Genomic DNA, 21746 nt, shown 5'->3' on the forward strand with positions numbered 1-21746 from the left:
TAGTGATCAAATAATCAACAATGACATTTATGCCTCATTAGTATCTGTTTCTATGGGCTGCAATACGTGAGCTGTCCGCCATATTAGAATGGTCAAATTCAGTCCGTGGCACAGAGCAAGTTGACTGTGCATCTGCAACCTAGTTATTTACATGTATGAATATCTATATAGGCAATAGACATTATCAAATTATTTTCTCACCATTTCGCTTATCATTAATGTTATTCTCTATAAGGATATTGCATAATGAGTTGTAAAAACACAAACCAACACTTTCTCACCTCTATTTGTCTGGAATTTATAGCTTGGTGATTTTTACAGCCTTAGGCTGCACAATGCTGTGAAAATTTCAATAAAAATGAATTGATTTGTTAGTGTGAGTGATGAATGGCGTCATGGTAACCATTCCAAGATGGCAGACACGGTGACATGTCTGAAACAGTCGAATGTGACATCTAAGTATACATATCTATGATGAGTCAAGTGAAAGATCAATTACTTCATATCAGGACATACACCTCATTCATGTGGGTATTTTCAAGCATGTATATCACACTGGCAGTGAAACACAGGTCCGCTGGGATTACAGATGTCTATATTTAGTGTTTTATGTACATGAATATTGGGAGAGAAAATCTGTACATGTGACACAGAGGTGAGACACATTTACACACACCAGATTCACAAACTGAGATTATACACACACAAACTGACAGTGGGGAAACGCTTCAACAACGTTGACTTTCATATAGATTTAAAACACATTTTCATCACTAATAATTGTTGTCAATAACAAAAAAATAACAGTTAAAAAAATAAAACATTAAGAAGTATGAAATAATTTAAAAAAAGTCTTCTAAACCATGTTTTTAATACAGGGCAGGAGAGTGGAGAGAAGGAGTCATGGAGCTACCTCTGCGAAGGCTGGCGTAATGAATGAACCAATAGAACGAAGACATAAGGCAGACAAATGGTGCATGCAGTGGCTAAAAGAGAACTGCAACTCCTCCAAACTCCCATTTCCATGGCATTGAGGATGCAGTACAGGGACTCTTTGCATTGCAACAGCGATGGCACCCCCTGAGAACAAACCTTCAGGTGCCTAGGGTCGCCTGAGACCGCCTGACTCGACTCGACTCGGTAATGTAAACATAAATACAGAGGTTGATATCTCACTCTACAGGCAGTTCAGTAACTGCGACACATGCAGCTTTAGCATTAGCATTGTGCGCAAGTAGTCAGTCTGCAAAACTCTCCTTAGTAGAATATCACTTCGAGTTAAATAAACTTCTTTTTTCTCATTATATATATAATATATTTACTTCTGTGCAGAGTCTGTGCTTCTGAGTCTTTTTTAACAGTACTTCCTAGTTTTCACCAGTTTACTCTGGTACTTGACTGAGTGCCCGCTGTGTCCCACCACATAAACATCCAGGAGGTAGCTCTTTCCTGCCTCCAGGCCCGTTATGGTCTCTGTGGTGACGGCCTTCTGCAGGTTGGCGCTGTGGAAGTACTTGCAAAGCACTTTCTCTGACTTGCGACGGCTCTCCGGTCCGGCGCACTGGTTCTGCTCTCGGCGCCGATGCTCTTCACCATAACTTTCTGAGACTTCGCGTCTGTAAACACAGTACTTGTTGCGCTCCTGTGTGCCAAGCCAAGCCACGGTGACGGAAGAACAGGTGCGCAACTTATCGAAAGCCTTGATGCGGGTGTCCTCGGGAAGGGCAGGGAAAGGTTGCTTTCCTCCGGCACGTGTGCTAGCCAGTACTTTCAAGGTGGAGGCACCCTTGCGGGACCCCCGCAGACGAATCAGGTACTTGGCTTTGGGCTTTCCGCGGAGCTGGAACTGACGGACACCCTCCACATTCTGAGAGAGGACAAGCTTCCCATCACGCCGCACCTGAACTTGCACCGCATCCAGACAGGCGTGCACAAAGAGCGTGACACGCTGGTGAGAGGAGACCGGTGCAAAACGGAGGAATTTGCTGCCTTTCCTCTTAATGAAGACATCGGTTACTTTCCCATCCTTGAGCTCCACTGTCTTCTGCTTGGCCTCTTCCTTGGTGCGGGCAAAAGTGCCCACGTACGCAGTGCTCATGTTGGTGCCCGTGTTGACGGCAAACACATCAAAGTAAAACTGCGTGTCTGGCTTTAGGTCCGTCACGGTAAAAATATTCTTGTTGCCTATGCAGATTTTCTGTATGTCTGCCACTTTTGGCTTGGGGATATATGTGCGACTCATCTTGTTGCTCAGAGCTCTGTTGGTGGTGAGGGAACGGTCTTTGTGGAAATCATTCTCAGATGGGACGAAACCAAAATGAGCAAAGTCAAAGGGGCTGAAGTCCCTGCCGGGTTTTGGAGCAATCATGAAGGCATCATCCAAGCTCATCTTGGCCTCCGCTGCACATAAGCTCTTGAAGTTGTGCTCCTTGTTGATAACCACACAGTACTGGATCGGCTGGCCCATTACGGAGCCAGTAGGAGTGGGCTTCCAAGCTAGTGTGACAGTGGTGCGACCCAGCGTGGTAACATCAACCCTGGGGTCGTAAGGCAGTTCAGGGTATGGCTGGTCGGACTCTGGAGTTGTGGTTGAGTAAATCTTAAAGTTGCTGTCCTTTTCGGTGGAGATGATTTCCAGCTGGTACAAGCCTGAAGGGGAGCTGGTAGAGATGAATGACTCGACATCATTTCCTTTGTAGGTAAAGAGTTCAGTACCCTCATTGGCCGTGACTTGCTGTTTCTGCTGTTCCAGAGGTTCTGGCTCACCTGAGACCCAAGAAAAGACACACAAAAGATTCACAAAATTAGACCTTGGGAAACAAGCACAATAAATCAAGAGATGATGGGGAAATGAGTCTCCCCACAGAACAAACCACAAACATCAAAAACATGGCCCATACAACGGCGATTTGGAGACTTGTTTAAACCACACACAAACACAAGCCACACAAACTGTCGAATAAATGGATGTACACACTTAAGCTTAAGCATTTAACAGTAACTGCCACATAATGACGCATTTCCCTCACCACTCCGAATCCTCTCATCTAGTTGTTTACTTTCCACTTCCTCCCCACACCCCAATTAACACCACTGGAAAAAGCAGCAGCAATTTCCATCTTAACAGAAAGAGCATCGTTTAATGTGTTAATCCTGGTGAGGTCATTGGAAGCTACCTGATGTGATGGACAGTTAGCCACTCGTCTGCTGTGTTTTGTATCCAAACAACCCTGCACATCAGAGGGTGACTTTAACTTTACTTTCCCCGGGAGCTCTAAGCTACACAGAGATGCCTTGTGGCCTCACTGTTCCTTGAGTTCCTTTCCAAGCCTTCTCTGTTGAGCTGGGCGAGAAAACATAATATTATGTTTGTCAACCAGAGAACGAAATGAACACGAGTTGCACTCAAAGACCGGCTCCCAGTGGATATATTCCGCAAACATGGGAAAAGACTTGTGCATTAGTATATATTTACTGTGACTGCTGTACTGTAAAAAAAAATAAAACGCTTCCACGTCCTTGTTTACATTTAATTTATAATGTAGTCCTGCAATCACCCAGAAAAAATGTGAATTGCACAGAAGTTGCTCTGTCATAGCTCAGGAGACTAAATCGAGTTCTCAATTATGTGTTAATATCAACTTTGTCTCAGATGTATCTCCTGAGATTCCCTAGGGGAAAAAACAGAGACAATTGTTGACATTCATTAAGCATTCATGCCGTTCAAATAGTGGAGCATGGCACCAGCAACACCAGGGTTGTAGGTTCGATTCCCAGTCAATGCAAGGACTGATAGAAATGTATATACTTTGAATGCCAAGTAAGTTGCTTTGGATCGAAGCATCTGCCAAATGTGCAAATGTCAGTGTTTAGAGATAAAATCATAACACGTGGATAACACAGTTCGAGAAGATCTGATCTATTCTGAAACTCTCAGGAGCAGGAAACAGAAAGACCCTCGGAAAAGGCATATAGGTGGTCTCAGAAAGACAGACATAGACTAGCAGCCATTGCCATGATTTTATTTATGAAGCGATCTTATTTGAAATGTTCTTTCTTATTGTCCAATCCCACCAGAGTGTGTGTATATGTATTTGATTTATTGCAGTTGTGAATGAGTGAATGGGTACACGAGTGAGGAAATGAGTCTGAAGGTGGATATCATCAGCTGTGACTGATTTGTCTTTCAGGATCTCCCAATCACAGCCAAGTCAAGCCTTCAGCTGAAGCAAAATGATCATTAAAAAAAAAAATCTAAATCTTTTGCATAAATCCCAAAGGTACAACAGTGAATGATAGGGGTCTCTGCATTTCATTAGCCAGGACAACCAGCCATATTGGGCCACAGACCGAGAGGAAGAGGGAAACCCAGGGCCTGGGAATCATTACTGGACAAAAAGTCAGAGAGGATCAGAGAAGCTTGTCGTCTCACAGGGAGACACTCATGTCTTTATGTGAGCTCACACATGGAGATGTTCTGCACACACGCTTCTGCCTGGTTTGGGTCCTATACATTAGGTTTCACAGACACGTGGACAGATGCACTCTAACTAAAACAGCTACGCTGCACCATGTGTCTGGAATGAAATACAAGGGTGTTTTGTGGAACTTTATTGATTTCTTTTTTAGGATACTGTCCAGATGGAAAAGTAGAGATGTAGAGAGAGGGTGATGGGGAGAAAAGGGAAGAAACGAGAAAAGTACCAGGAGGGAGAGCAAAAGAGGTGGGAGTACAGCTGAGAGAGAGAAGACGAGAGTACGAGCGAGAATCTTGCTTTGAAGAAATGCGCTGGTCTTAACCTTTTGAGTTGATGGAAACAGTGGGAGGAATCCTACAGCTGTGATTGAAAACATGTCTAGGTCACATCTCACTACAAAATTAAATTTAAAAAAAGAGAAATTATATTTTACATTAAGAAAATTAAGTCTAATTTTATGATAATTACAATTTGTTTCATTATTTGCTTAACAATATAGTGGTGCAGGTATGACGTCAGAACCCAGAAGTCTAATTCGCCGCTGGTTCCTTCGAGATTTTCCAATGGGGTTTTTTTAGAATAAAACATGAAAGTATCATCAAGTTATGTTTACCACAGGCTTTATTTTACTCAAAATCTCAAAAGAACCAGGACTAAATTAGTCTTCTGGGTTCTGACATCATGACTGCAACACTCTATTAAGCACGTAATTCACAGAATGAGAACAACTTGGAGGAAATATGCTTAATCATGGTGAAAATGTCACAAAGCAAAAAAGTTTATAGGTCATGAATATAGAAACAGATATAGCTGCAGGATTGGAGTAATGGGCATGGTGAAAGGTAAGGGTGTTCTGAAAGGAAGGGTCATGCTAAAAGATACACAATGCTTCAACAGAAACAAACCCCACACCTTAAAGGATTAGTTCCCTTCAGAATGACCTTTCCAACGTGATTATGTAAGGCGTGGCACATCGCAGAGCAGTGCAAGATGAGTAATTTTTGTTTAAAAGTATATAATTTTAATTTATTTTTTTAGAAAATAACTGATCATTTCTCTAGATAAGACCCTTATTCCTCTTCTGGGATCGTGTAGAGCACTTTGAAGATGCACTGAAACTTCAACTTGGAACTTCAACCCGTTGAACCCCATTGAAGTCCACTATATAGAGAAAAATCCTGGAATGATTTCCTCAAAAACCTTAATTTCTTTTCGACTGAAGAAAGAAAGACATAAAAATCCTGGATGACATGGGGGTGAGTAAATTATCAGGAAATTTTAATTCTGAAGTAAACTATTCCTTTAACAGGGTGCTTTCACAACCAATTGTAAAGCCCTTTCGGCTCGCCCATTACTCCAACCTTCAGATACTCACACTTGTAAATATAGACTTACAGACTTAGAACATTTTCTTTAAGTAAATATAATTTTTTTGTCTTTTCATTTTGGGGTCACCAGGACATTCTTGACAGGTTTTGTGAGATTAACCCCTATATATCCTTATACAAGATTTTTCTCTTTTTCATTCTTGCTGCAGACATCAGATGCAGTCCATCAGTACACAGGTGCGGTCACACTAGGCCCAAAACCACACGTGCTCACAAACACGCACTGACGCAGACATGTACACTAACAGCGGTAATGATTGACCATGCTGGAAAACACTGACCCACACTGGACACGGTCCACAGTACTTCACAGAAAACACATATTTATCTGCAGCCGTGCTGCTTCGCTATTTCTGCTGAAAACTTTCCAAGGGGGCATCTATAGGATACTCATTTTGACCTTTTTTTTTTTTGTTTGTTTGGTTAAATCAGTCTGAAAACTTGCAAACACTAATACTCTGTTCCAAAACGCAGTGAGCTGCCTTGCTGTCTATTCCCTTCATAGGCAGCATCTTAACTGAAATGTAACCTCATAATACAAATAGTGCTTCTCATACGGGAGACTCAACTCACTATACTTTTCAATACAGTTATTGAATAAACACTAAGTATATTTTAGACATTTCTCTTGCCTTATCGTCATCTTTTGTCATAGTGCATTCTGGGATGCCTTTCTTTGTAAAGGCCAGAATTATAATTATAGGACAGCCTTAACATTGGGAGATTAAAACGCTGCATATGGAGGTTTTGGAACAGAGCCACTGCACTTAGTATTTCTTATTTTACAGTTTTCTTTAATCCTTTCAGTTTATCTTATATTTTAGTTGAAAACAATTCCTTATCCTCTATGATTGAAATGATTCCTAATTTAGGAATGACTTCCTTCCTAATGAGGTTCAACCCTATGGAGATTAACGGAAGGAGATACCACTGCCTACTTTAATCCTTAAACTGCATTGAATGGCTATGGAATACATTCTCTTGTTCCACAGATCTAAGGCCAGTTTTTCTAATAATAGTTTAGAACGTTTACATGGAAAACAAGTCTTAAATTACTGCAGAGCTGCAACATCGATTGGGAGATTTAATTCGGATACCTGATCCTTCCCCACTGCGGTCCTCTGGGAGCTCCTGCAACGTCAATCTCCACTCGAGAGGAGCGTCGCAAGGTGTCACCGTCACCAACAGAGGAGTGTTGTCTTCCTCCACCACAAAATAGTACCTGCAAGAGCAAGGAAAGTTAGCACACACTCTGAAAATGACTACAACATAGGAATTATGCAGGAAATTAAACATGACTCATTGTATGTTGTAGCAGATGTGCTTTTGTTTGGACTAAATCGGTTTTGATGACTGTGTGAAAACTGGCCATCTGTATGCATTTATATTTTTAGGTTTTAGGTGCAGTTTTAGCATAAAATTACATAAAAGGCATACAGCAATACTTTCCACAACTCCCTAGGTATGAGACTTCCATTTTAGCAAGGTTATTCATAATGGTGTTGCTGATTTAGCCCGTCTGATTGCAGTCATGTTACGTCTTTAAAAGTACTTGAGATATATTAAAACCCGTCCCAAGACACAATGAGCTGAAATTAGAACTAGCTGGCCTTTCAGAGACCGCTGCCGAATTAGGACCATATTCCCCAAACACAATGCTGCTACATTGGCTTTGCTGTCTCAACACATTTCCGCTATCTTTGTTAGCGTTTTTAGCACTGTGTTGCCTCTGAATTAGCTTGCTTTTGACAATTCATTGCACATGGGAGATGTCTTATAAAAAGCACACCAAACACAGCTAGAATATTTCAGCTGTAAACTATTTCTAATGCCATCTTCAGAGTAGAATAGTAGCCTACCACTTAGTGCAGAGTATAGACTGAACACTGCAAACCTTTTTTTCTTTTTTTCAAAAATAGCATGTGAAACAGAAAAGAATCATGCAACACTTCAATTAAAATGACTTCCATGACCAAATTACGTATGTTGAATTGGAACTACATCATTAATTTGTTTTTGTCCAATCTGTTTATGTCCCACTAATGGTTACCTTTAGGAGTGGACCAACATGTGTTTCCATACAAATCACATGGTATAAATTTATATAAAATCACCATCTTTGAAAATAGTCTTCTCATGAGATTGGATTGGCACATTTATAGGAAATAAAAGCTTTTAAACTGTAATGTAATATTAAAACAATCTTTTCTGTGAGCAGAAACACCTTACAACTCTGTGTTCTGTGAATTATTATGACAGATGTATGGTAGACTTCAATGTAATTAGCTATATTTGAGAACACTGCAATTCATTAGCAGGACACGACATTGACAGAATCACTGGCATGGACATCAAATGGAAAACGTGAAGATTCTTTGTTACTATAGAGCATTTTTAAATTGTGAATAGCTCAGCATGCGACCATCTGTGGTGTGTTCATTCTGATTAATTCATCCAGGATCCTCAGCAAAAATAACCCTGTAGCCTTTTGCTAAGACCTCACATGTGGTACAGTTTGATAGACATGGTGAACATGGTTGATATTCTTCCATTTGAGTCCACCTGCTACTCAAAACAGTACTTCATCAAACACACACACGTTTCAAGCATCTCATTTATAATACATGTCTTACCCTCATCTAATGCATTGTGGCTATAATAGATTCCATATTTCTTCTTCCCACACACAAAGACATCCACAAATGCACATGATCATACATACATTTTTATATCATACATTTAAAAATTTGGGGCACGTGGGGACATCCAGAATTAAATCAATCATGAATTTTAATAGTATATATAGTATTTTAATAATATATATATATACACAATATATATATTTTTAATATATATATACACAACAGTTCTTTCTGGTTCTCGAATCTGATTGGCTGACAGCCATACGATATTCTAGTGATAACAGCACTCCTACCTTTTTACCGTTTGTATCACTCCACTTGAAGAGATACAAAGATACAAAGATCGCCTTCCTCAGCGGACATTCAAATGGATTTTTATAATGGATATAATAATATGGACATCGACCTGAAGAATGAATGTTATATCAGACACAGGTGCTCACTCAGGAGATCTCTCCCTCTCTCATACTGTACAAAATACAATGAGTTTCAGTGGAGGGACCCAACATTCCTTCGTTACTAGTTCTAAAGTGACATTTTAGAATTAGTAGCAGATTTGAATCTATGGCGGAAGGAAGTAGTTCTGCACAAGAGGGTTTTAAACATTCTCCATTGTTATTTCTTATTCATTTATCACACTCGTGTCGTCGAACTGTTGTATAAACGCAATATCACACTCGTATGTGATATGGCTCTATATCAGCATCACAGCCGTGCTGATATACAGCCATATCGTACGGGTACGAGTGTGATATTGCTCATGTATCTATCTATCTATATATATATATATATATATATATATATATATATATATATATATATATAGGGAACAGGCTGATTGATCCTTTACGTGAACCCCTCCACCTCCCCAGCTCCACCTGCCTAGATCTCATTTTATGTATGTCTACTTATGCAGCAGATTTTTTTTTTTTCAAATATAAAATTAGGATTGTGTTATTCTGTAGTATTATAGTTATCATACTTTACTTTATAGAAATGCAAATATCTAAGCAAAAGTGGGTATGTGTATGTCTGTTACATGTATGTGATGTTTGAACCTACCTTTTCGGTGTATCCCTGAACAGGTATCCGCTGATCTCGGCTCCATCTGGCATGACAGAAGAGTCATGAAACAGAGCTTTATCCCTGATCTGCATCTGAAAGAGGCCTTCATCACGCGTGGGCAGTTTCTGTCCCATCACCCCCAACACCAGCAACACCAAACCATAACATCCACACATCCACGCCATCCTAAAGAGAAAGAGAGAGAGAGAGAGAGGCATTGACAGTGAATGAACAAGAGAATGGGATTTTATCCTGATTTACTGTACTGTTGATTTATTGTTCATGAGCTGTGAAAAAATTATTCTGAAAGTGATTGCATCAATATCGTTACTTTGTGATACTATCATAATAGCTTTGGCGTGGAATTCACTATTCTTTTATAGAATTAGAACAATTATTAAAACTTTATAATTATCGTTATAATCGTTCTTGGTGTGAATGGGCCTTTAGTTGCATCACAGTCACTAAACATGCTTTGCTTCTTGGGGGAGGGGCCATACTACTGAGCATTTGATTTGACAAAAATCTGTGTAGTGCAGGATGAGTCATCAATATTCTTGCTCTGTTTTCTTAAAAGAGAAAAACTTTTTAAATATGCCAAAATGAAGTGTGCAGAAAGTGAATTTTGTAGTATAGAGTGCAATATTGGTGACCGCAAAGCTAACACACAGGAACATAGCAATTAAATGTAGTCTTAAACCATCAGTAGCATTTAACAACTATTTAAAAACTCTAATGGAGGACATTAGTAAATCATTTTATGACATACTTTTCTAAAAGAACATCAAATTCTTCTTAACATTTAGTTAAATGCCTGGATTGCACCATCACACTACAAGAAGCAAACCAGACTACAGCCGATTGGGAATGAAGAATTCAAATGAATGTCTTTACTGACCACCTTTGAAGTTTTTTTAACTCGAGGGGCGGCACCGCTGGGCTAAAAGACTTGTATGCGGTGGTTGATACTGCACGCAAACAGCATTCAAACAACTCATGAGAACATCCAGGCACTCGGAGACACTCACAGATGCACACATCTGCTGTGTGTGTGTGTTCAGTGAAAACACACACACACACACACACACACATTTTCCCTCACTAATCACTGTTTGAATGCCTGTGTAGAGTGTCCGAGCTCACAGTACAAAATTTCCATGTCTGGTTGGTGTTAAACACCTGCTTATAACTATTCACAGATTCTCTTTCTCGATGATCTTCTGCATCTGTCCTGTACACTTTTTATTGACTAGGTTTATGTATGCTGTGCTGAAGTAGACTGTGCTGTGGTGAAGAAGAAGAGCTGAACTTGGTTTAGCTGTGTTGAGCTACAGTCTAGGCTGGATTTGGCTTTGCCTGGATCACATGACATCCGCCTTTCTATTGATTTGGTGCCATTGATTGGAGCTGAAGGCAAAGGCCAATCCCCCAGATATAATCAGGCTAATGATGGCAGATTAGAGTGATACTCCAGTGTCATTAACAGCAAGTGAGTGCTTGTCCTCTTAATGACCTCTCCAGGAATCCCTCCCCTCCTGCTGCCTTTATTCCTGCTTTTCTTGACCTCCTTCACTCACTCTTTATTTGCCAGTCTCAGATAGTACTCTCTCTTTCTCCTCCACCACTTTCATCCATTGTTTTTGTCTTTACGTGCCTTCCTCTTTCCTTTCTTTTAAAGTTGCACATTCTCATTCCCGCCTCCTTTACACTTGGCCTTTTCACTTCGGTCAGTCACAAAATCTACTTAACTGCATTTGCACACAAAGCACTGCTTTTATCATGCATTACATTTCCTCTGTTCTAACTCTCACAACAAGAGTGCTGCTTTCTCTCGGGCTGTGCTTGTGTAATAGGATCTTCTCACACACAGGAAAGAGATGCTCTCTCTTAAAGTCTCATCTAAATATGTATATGGGGTTTCATATATACTAATGCTGGACACTTTTGGTTCAGACCGAAGTCTGTTTGACATTTGGTTAATTTGGATGTGGTAAAATTGTGGGGCGCACCAGTAGTTTGGTCTGGGGTACTCTGGAGTATGTAAAATTTGTGGAATGAAAGTAATCCATCTTAAATCACAGTCATGAACTGCTATTAATGATACACAAAGATCACTGATCTAACGTAACATCTACTCAGAGAAATCCAGTCCAGGCTCACAAAAAATAAGACTATGTTCATTGACGAACTCTGAAATGAATTAGGAAAACAAATTAGCTAGATGGCCATTGTCTGGGACTGGGAAGACATTGTATGATAGCGGACATCAACAGCAGATGATATTTGGGTAGGATTCATAATACTGTATCTCTTTGGGTGTGAATGTAGAACACTGCCTCGAATTCCAGTATATGACCAAGAGAAGAAAGCAAAGAAACAGGAACATGGATTTCCGATTCCCTCTACAACTCCGCCAGGTTTGGATGCAGTTGTGTTTTCCAGAGCAGAAAGGGTTCTCTTTCTAAAATAAAACTTCAAAACAAAGCCCCATCTGGAACAAATAAAAGCTAATGTTTAATTAGAGCTGAGGAGAATGTCTGATCGTAATTTGGGGGAGGATAATTTGAAGGCAGAGTCGGCCGCAATCGTGTCAACTTTGTTTTGCTCTTTTTTTTTTTTTTTTTTTTTTACATTCATTTGTTTTTACCAAACTTTTTTTTTTTTATGTCAGGAAAAAGTTTGTTCGGGTCCTGGATCACTTATGGACCATGTACAAATCTGAGATGTGTGATGAATTTTGGTGGTTTCGGGAGAGAGTGTGTTGTGGGAAGGTCATAGAGTCAAGTTCATAATGTTAAACAGCTTAAACCCTTTGAAGACAACAAGCTGTAATGTTTGAATTATCATCCTCAAAATGCTCCTAATCACTTCACGTGCAAGTAAAACAACTCATTTAAATGTAATGGTGCTTTTAAAACAGTTTACTCTTTAACTCTTTACCTCATTTTAACCTCCTTGATTATCATTCTATGATCTAAAGAGTCATTAAAGATAATTCTGCATTATACGAATCTTGTGTCAGGTGTTTCAGAAACATCTGGCTGCATTCCACTCTGAATAACACAATTTCCTTTTGTTACATTTCTTCTAATTATCTCTCTGGAGACAGAAATGTCATTCTCTTCAACATATGTGTATCCAAATCAGATAAAATGATCATTCATCTCCACTGGGAGTCTACAGGCTTTATGCAACAATAGCAAAGTCTGACTGATTGATCAACAATTAGGAGCAGATAATTCTATCAGCCTGTCATAAAATGATTCAATCAGACTGATTAATTACCACAGGAAGTGTTAACATGCAATTCACCAAGGTGAGACAGAGACTAACAGGCTCAACACACACACACACACACACAGATGAATAACACATGTACGGTGCATGAAAAGCAGCACTACTGACAGGGTGAAAACACACATCGCACCAGAGCAGCTACCACCTGTCAATCAAACTGCAACAGTCCGGGCCACAAACAGCGGAGAGCCATCATTACCGCACTAACCTGTGCAGAGATGTCACTTCTTTCTCGCTTGCTTTTTAATCATGTATGACTGCAGGTTTACACACACACATGCTGCTTCCATACAGCCTCTCCTCCCTATAGAGCTCAGTGTTACATACGTGAACTCTCTCCACCAGAGGTGCAAAAGCCTTCATTTTCACAGAGATAAGGGAAACATTTCAGATTCTGTTTCAACAGAAGCACGACGCCCTGAAACTGGAGAATGGGTGAGTTTTCCTCAGCTTCTGTCAGCGCTTCCCGAAACCTCTGAACAGACATTTACTGTGAGCTTCGTCCCCTGGGCTCCTCAGGGCCCTGTCATGCATACATACAGAGCCAAACTGGAGTTGGGAAGCTAAAGAAGGGGGAAAAGAAACCAACCTCAAAAGTACACAAGAACACAATGGGGACAATGTTGGATTATGTAGGGCAGTTTTATTCCGAGAGTCAGTGGTTGCAAATCCCAACGTCCTGCCGCACTAAGAGGAGTCCAAAACCATAGATTTTTTTTTTTTTTGGTATAACTCATATATGTTATTCACAAACCCAACTCAAAACCACATTCAATTAAAAACTATTTCATCTATTCTATCTATTTTAGTTTGACCACTCAGGCCCTGTTTCCATCTGGTATTAAGATGCATTTTGATCGATCAGATCACAAGTGGACGACACTAAATACAGGTGTAAACGGAGTGTAAAACATTTTGAGCTTGTTCACTTTCGACCTCTTCCAGAGGTAGCTGAAAACACATTTGATAGTGTAGACGCTCATGTGATCGAATGCGTTCAAACAGCCACAAAAGACCATCTACTGACCTAATGTGTAAACAGAATATGAAGCACTCTAGCCAGATAGGATTTAAACTTTGTCGGCTAAGGACCCAAGTTTGGTTTGAAGATGAAAAACGTACAAAGCTCAATGTTCTCTCATCATTTCATAGTTTTCAGCTGGTCTTGTGGCTGTCAGAGCAGAAATGAATGCTGAAATGATTTGTTTGTTTGTTCTGTATGTTTTTCCGTCATCTCTTGGCGCAGTCATATGTAAATTGCTTGAGCGTATTTTGTCCATTAGGTCGAAACATTTGAAAAAAACCCATACATTTACCCGCCCATAGACCCTCCCCTCAAAGAAATCAGGACAGAAGTGGTTGAAAGAGGACAAAAGAGACAGATTAAAACACCAGGTTAAAACGGGAATGTGTCTCCCTCATCTACTTGTGAGCCGATCGACCAAAACACATCTTAATACCAGGAGTAAACAGGGCCTCAGATTGGATTTTTTTTCCACCACTTGGGATGTGACGTGTAATATATGTCCAATACTGCTCCTGAAGGGCCACTATCCTGTAGATTTTGGCTCCAATCCTTATCAAACACATGTTAACCAGCTAATCCAAGTCTTGCTGGAAACTTCCAGGTTGTCAAGTCAAGTCAAGTCACCTTTATTTATATAATGCTTTTTACAATGTAGATTGTGTCAAAGTAGCTTTACATTGATAACTGGTACATTATTTTGGCTGCACAGCAGCTCTTAAAGAATAGTGTCAATGCAGGCAGATCAAAGCACTGTTGAATATCAAATGTCAAGTCAAATGTCAAGTGTCCCCAACTAAGCAAGCCAAAATCGCCCCTTATACCCTTACATGGTGCACTATTTGAGGTGACAGCCATTTATAGTGGAGTCCGAATCCATAATACAGTGTTTCCCAACCTTATTTCTGGAGGCACACCAACAATACACATTTTGGATGTCTCCCCTATCCATTTCAGGCCTTGGAGTCTTTACTAATGAGCTGATGAGTTGAATCAGGTGTGTTTGATTAGGAAGAGTTTGAAAATGTGCACTATAGGTGTGCCTCCAGGAACAGGGTTGAGAAACACTGCCCTAGTGGACATTATTGACTGCACTCACTCGCTCCCATAATACACCACAATAACGAGTTTACAACCGCCACTAGAAAACTGCGAGAGTCACACCGAATGGATTCCTGTGTCTCACCAGAAGATCATGTCCACAGCACTTCCAGTGCACGCTCGCTCGTTTACATTCACTCATTTAGTGGACTATATTAGAGGAGCAGGGTAGGGCTGTGGTCTGCTCTGCACATTTCAGCTCATTAGATCTTCAGCTCATTAGATGAGAGCCCTATAAACTGAACTGAGTGTGCAGATAAGAGAAACATACAAAATGTGCAGAGCATTGGGTCCCCAGGATAAGGACTGAAAACCACTGATGTAGGGAATAGTGAATGAGGGTATGAGGGTGATTTCGGATACACCCACAGGCAAGTGTGTGGGGCAGGTTGGATATAAACCCTGCAGGACATTGGGCCTTCAGGAGCAGGACAGTGTCTCAGTTCCCTCGTGATGTGGTATTTGATTTGTCTTTCTCACCTTAAATGTTATGATTTCTTATAAATGAGATCAGCACTTTAAAGTTGAGGATGTATCTTCATGCCAACCCTGAGCTGTGCTGGTGCTCTTGTACAGCCAAATGGCACAATGACTAATTGTTAGAGGCCGGTTTTGAGAGCTGAGGTCTAGCACTTCACAGTGGACACTTGGCTGTCCGCTGCTTGTTTACTTTGGCAGGGACCCAGAACAGAGTTTGTTGAGTAAAATCTTTGACGATATTTGTGCATTTGAGGCACATTTGAGAGTGTGTGAACATGAGTACTGGCTACACAGAGAAGTTGTGAAGTGTAATGTTTCCATGCGATTTGAAAATCGTTAAAGGATTAGTTCACTTCAAAACTAAAATTTCCTGATAATTTACTCATCCTCATGTTATCCAAGATGTTCATGACTTTCTTTCTTCAGTTGAAAAGAAATTAAGGTTTTTGAGAAAAACATTCCAGGATTTTTTTTCCATATAGTAGACTTTACTGGGGTTCAACGGGTTGAAGGTTCAAATTGCAGTTTCAGTGCAGCTTTAAAGGTCTCTACACGATCCATACAAGGGAAAAGGGTCTTATCTAGAGAAACCATCTGTCATTTTCTAAAAAAAATAAAAATGACATATTTTTAACCACAAATGCTCATCTTGCACTGCGATGCGATGCGCCACATATTACGTAATCATGTTGGAAAGGTCATATATGATGTAGGTGGAAGTACCGCGGTAGGGTGAAAAACTAATTTTCTCCTCCAACTTTAAAATCGTTCGACATCATTGTTTTTCCTTTTTTTGTAAAGGCTCTTTGTCTTAGACACTGGATTGGTACTTCCGCCTATATCACGTGTGACCTTTCCAACGTGATTACGTAATGTGTGGCGCATCGCAGAGCAGTGCAAGAGCATTTGTGGTTAAAATGAATATAATTTTTATTTTTTTTAGAAAATGGCTGATCGTTGCTAGATAAGACCCTTATTCCTCATCTGGGATTGTGTAGAGCCCTTTGAAGCTGCACTGAAACTGCAATTTGGACCTTCAGCCCGTGGAATCCTGGAATGATTTCCTCAAAAACCTTAAATTTCTTTCGACTGAAGAAAGAAAGACATGAACATCTTGGATGACATGGGGGTGAGTAAATTATCAGGAAATTTTCATTCTGAAGTGAAACTTTAATAAAGTCTAACCCACTCTAGAGTGTTCAGACTGGGATGTCCCATTCAAGCCTCTAAGTTCTTATCTCAGGAATCCAAATTAGTACGGCGTTCGCAAATGTTCATCGTCTGAGGGTGTAGGGGCCACTTTCTCCAAGAGCCTCACAAACAGACCACTGAATAGGGCGGCCCCTGACTGATGCTCACTTCATTGCTGTCTTTGTAAGATGAAGTTGAGATCTCACAGATATTCACAGACTCAAGGGACAATTTGTCCATCTCACCCCACCCATATGAGCATATCGAAGGAAGTGCACAAAAAGGCATGCTGGGAAATAAAGAAGCCATTGGCGCGTTTATATATCATCTACCTACCGAGAAGGAAAACAATCTCATGTGAGCGTTGTTATTTGCATGTTTCGCTGACGGGACACCCTGAATGAACCATCTCAAACTGAATTTGAGCTCAGAAGCTATAGGAACAAACAGATATGGAAATGAAAGACCAGGGGGTCAGAAAAAGTTCGAAAAGCTGCGTTTAAATCCCTGGTTCTCCTCAACAGGACATGACACACAGTCACGTCAGACCCCACAAAGACCAGCGTGAGGACGACTGTATCTCCGCATCGGACTGTCACTCCGTCGGACACACAAATGGCTATTGCAACAGTGGCGGAATTCTTTCACTGCCAGAGTTTTCATATGCAAATCAGGGTTTAGATACGCTATGCAACACAGACCTTCCCGTTCTTAGACTTTTGTTCCTGTTTCATTCTTTCCGAGAGAGGATGGGAGGCAGTGCAGCTTGGCCTCGCCGCTAAATACAGTTATTCAAATTCCCTCATTCTGAGTCTGCCTTTCATTACGTCTCCCAGCCCGGAGAAAAATATCACTCTCACCAGGAACCACATCAGGTAGCCAGCAATCCACTTCATAGTTGTTTGTGTCTGATAGGAGACTTAATCCTCGCAATCCCATCGGAGAGATTAAAAAATCCACACTGTTTACTATTCAAATTCAAAAAGAAAAGGATGCAAATGGGGCTGAAATCTCACTGCATGCCACAGATGGGCAGCTGATGTGAAATTTAAAGTCAAACTTTTTCATCTTTAAAGAGAGATATTTAGTTCATTCAGTTTTATTAATACACACAGAACATTTGCGCTGTTAAAAATTTATTTGACACTGCAAGACCATTTAAGTGAACTGCAAAAAACTTGATTAAACATTTGTGATTTTGATTTATGTTACCAGTGCCAACTTGAACATTTAAATGAAATAATCCTGAAATGTATTTAATTTTATACAACATACTGACTCCTGAACATGGTAAATTGAGGAAGAAAATGTATAGACTAGACCTTAATTTCAGCACTCCAACCTAAAATACACACTTTCCCTTATTCATTCATAAACTGTAAACTGAACCTAAAACCTTGATATTGCAAAATAATCGATGTATTTGTGAACTACTGATCTTCTCACTACTTAAACCAAGAAATAACACAGACTTGTGTAATAAGTTGTTCCTGTCATCTCTACAGCAGCAGTGCAGATATGGGCCAAAATTTCGCATCTTGCAGGTGCTTTTATGCTTTAAGGTTTGGATAAGTTCCTAGCAAGCAGATATTAAAAGAAAAACTCCCTATATGCCTTCCCTTCGGCGGTGACAGCAGCATTTAACACTATGAAAGACTGAATAACAGACGCACAATTGAGAGGGCGAGGACGAGTCGTGATGAATTGCGTCTGGCGGATGGGAGCGCATGGGAACTGCGTCTCCAACACAATGTCCAAAAACTCCCATCCTAAAGAGCTCCACACACCTCCTCTGAGATCCAGACGAACATTAAAAGAGCCTGCGAGCTGGGGCTTGAAGCAAAGCTGTTTGAAATCTTTAACTTCCAGGAGGTTCAGACCGCAGAAGCCCGTCGCTCGTGTTCTGGCAGGAGGTTCAAAGAGCGCGGGGAGTCCCGCTCCGTTTCCCCGCGACTGCAGGAGTGTTTAAACTCTTTCATGAGGCGTGGAAGCATTTAGGAAATGCAAAGACAGGTAGTCTACATCTGAGCAATGTCTCAGAATAGTGCAACTGATCCTTAGAGATTTTAAACGCATCTTCTCCTCGCTATGCACGGGAAACTAAAACCTAAACAGTCAAGAAAACATCTCAATTGAATGTGAAGTTCTTACCTTGTTCTTTTGGGTAAAATCACTCCAGAGCGAAAGTGTTTTGCTAGAAGTGATATTTGGCTGTTTTTTGATGTCTTCCAGCAGCGCAAACTTGTGTGAGATGGAGTTTGTTGGAGAAAGTGTGGTAAAGTTGTCCTGTGGGTCTAGATTCCTGCAGTCGGGTCCGTCTGCGTGCGCGCGGCTCGAACGGAGTTTCTCTCGTCCCAAAGTTCGTCTCTTGTCCTAGCGGGTATCCTGAGTCGTTCTCCTGCTGTTCTCCTCTGTAGAGACTGAGAGTGAAGAGAGAGTCGGACTGTGTGAAGTGTCTTTCTCTGAAGACCAGCCCACTCATCTGACACACAGCGCTCAAACACACTGTCCTGCACGAGTCAACAGTCAACAAACTTTAGTGCGTGACAAAACCAAAGCCTGGGGCTACACGTCATAAAATAGCCTACAGAGTTATACGTTTTTTAAAAAAAAGTATATTTTAAATCGACGTTGTACATAATTCTGAATATAAAGTAACACATAGGCTAATTAAAAAATACAAAACTGACAATGCAAAATAACCTTGTAACCTATATACACTCTAAAAATGCTGGGTTAAAAACAACACAAGTTGGGTTGAATATGGACAAACCCAGCGGTTGGGTTAAATGTTTGACACAACGTGCTGGGTAGTTTTATTGAACCCAACTAATGTTTAAATATTACTGTATGGCTGGCTTAAAATGAACCCAAAATAGGTTGGAAATTAAAAATCAGACACATAATTACTAGAGGCAACAACAATAATAATCAATAAGCAATTTAATAATGTATATTATTTATTAAATATTAATACATGTTAATTTATTAAACATGTAAAAAAAATATATATTTTTAAACAATAGTTGAGTTAAATAAAACTATCCAGCACGTTGGGCAAACATTTAACCCAAATGCCGGGTTAAAACAACCCAATCCCTGGGTTTGTCCATTTTCTATCCAACTTGGGTTGTTTTTCACCCAGCATTTTTAAAGTGTATAATAACTTTATAAATCATAAATGTAGTTGTAAATCCTGAATATAGTTGTAACACTGCATAAATTAATATATACACTCTTAAAATTGCTGGGTTGTTTCAACCCAAATTTGGGTCAAATATGGACAAACCGAACCAGTGGGTTACATTTTTAAATTAATGTTTTAACCCAACAGTTGGGTTTGTCCATATTTGACCCAAATTTAAGTTGAAACAACCCAGCAATTTTTAGAGTGTGTGACTAAATGTGCAGTTTAAAACGCAAATGTATATAAATCTAAATATTGATTTAGAATATATTTGAATATATAATGATATCTCTAAATATATAAATGTAACTCTGAATATTTCATTTTAAATTCAAATATATCTTAATATAAAGCCATTAATAATTGAACTCTAAATATATGCATTCAAATTAATATATTTATAAATCCTAAACTATATTTATTTGTAAATTTGAATTTAGTTTATTTACATAACTATACAGGTGAACATCTGAATATATATATATATATATATATATATATATATATATATATATATATATATATATATATATATATATATATATATATATATATCAACACACTCAATGACCTGACAGAACTCAAATGAACAACAACAACAAAAGGTAAAAATTTGTTTCTTGCAAAAAAAAAATCATAACAAAACTGCCTTACAGCATTTCTGGACGTCATATCTCTGGTCAAAGTACTGAAGGAATGTGAAAAGTATTATGATCATAATTTAAACCAGTCCCAATGTCACACTAGAATCTTTAAATGTCAATAAACTGAAATGCCTATTTTTTTAAAGATTTTTATGTTGTTGTTGTTACACTTTGTTGTTATCCACTTTATGACTGTTACATACATGTCAACTAGCAGTCATTAGAGTATTAGTAGACTGTCTGCTTTTAAACTTTATTTTGATGCTCTCATCAGACATTCTATTGACTAAAGTAACTTTGCAACTACATGTCAACTTATTCTACTAACCATAAAACCTTACAGTCTACTTATATTCTAATGAGAGTTAGTTGACATGTTGGTGCATAGTTACTTATAGTCAGTAGAACATCAAAAGTGGACCATTGAAATAAAGTGTAACCTTTTTTTCCTGAAATTCAGCTTGTGTAGTAATTCCCATGTAAGCTCTTTAAGATTTAAATGCACTTGTGCAGCTCAGAAACACTGTGCACTATATGTAACTCTCTAAACTGAGGCACGGCGACTCCTCCTAAGGCCGGATGAGTTCTCGGTTCTGGAGACACTCATGATAGTTTACTGTAGGGCATCTGTCTCTCATCCTGCAGGTAGTCACGCAACTCCTGAAGACTTCATCAAGAGTGGTGTCATGCTGAAAAAGTCCCACGATGCTTCCCATCCTTCTTTTTGTACTGCAGTATTTGCATACTTGAATAGCTTGTGATCACCGACACACACGCGATTGTGTGGTTTGTTTGAAGAGCACAGGCATGGTTTGTTTCCTTTTGTTTGTCTGTTTACAGCCGGTCATTCCCCCCACTGCTGTCTCTGTGAGCCGCATCTATCCGAGGTGTGAAGGGGAGCTTTAACCAGGGGAAGTAAATATTTATGAATGATAACAGCAGCTTGAACAAATGCTCTTGGTGATGAATGGCCATTTATGACTGAATGAGGGTCTGAGAGCATTAAAACTCGTCTCTTCATGTTCCTTAAATTAGATCAGGGCCAATCATTGTAGGAGTGACTTCACCTATTATTGTAATTCTTGTTTTATTTCCATACAGTGTGACAAAATGAACTCGGTTAAGACTGTTTTCCAGAGATAATCTGACTGTAACTGAGAGTGGGAGATCAGATGAGTTCCAGCAGATAAGTGTTAGTGAGCGCAAGTGCAATATCACCATCTAGTGGTTCTGTAGCTTTATACAGTGT

General features: G+C 39.7%; 1 protein-coding gene across 1 annotated transcript; it reads right to left on the minus strand.

The window, feature by feature from the left end:
• Nucleotides 1–592: 592 nt before the first annotated feature.
• Nucleotides 593–19070, minus strand: ndnf (neuron-derived neurotrophic factor). Its single transcript, XM_067371733.1, has 4 exons — nucleotides 18818–19070; nucleotides 9571–9759; nucleotides 6964–7088; nucleotides 593–2766 (listed from the first exon to the last, which is right to left on the minus strand). Exons 2-4 carry the CDS (start codon nucleotides 9756–9758, stop codon nucleotides 1355–1357), a joined length of 1725 nt encoding a protein of 574 aa, XP_067227834.1. The 5' UTR covers nucleotide 9759; nucleotides 18818–19070; the 3' UTR covers nucleotides 593–1354.
• Between the last annotated feature and the right edge of the window lie 2676 nt (nucleotides 19071–21746).

This window comes from Chanodichthys erythropterus, chromosome 20, assembly GCF_024489055.1.
Source record: "Chanodichthys erythropterus isolate Z2021 chromosome 20, ASM2448905v1, whole genome shotgun sequence".
NCBI lineage: Eukaryota > Metazoa > Chordata > Actinopteri > Cypriniformes > Xenocyprididae > Chanodichthys > Chanodichthys erythropterus.

Coding starts and splice junctions, on each gene's coding strand:
- ndnf (XM_067371733.1), bottom strand. CDS start 9,758: ATGGCGTGGATGTGTGGATGTTATGGTTTGGTGTTGCTGGTGTTGGGG. Junction 7,089..9,570: donor TTCAGGGATACACCGAAAAG/GTAGGTTCAAAC, acceptor TTGCTCTTGCAG/GTACTATTTTGTGGTGGAGG. Junction 2,767..6,963: donor CCGCAGTGGGGAAGGATCAG/GTATCCGAATTA, acceptor CTTGGGTCTCAG/GTGAGCCAGAACCTCTGGAA.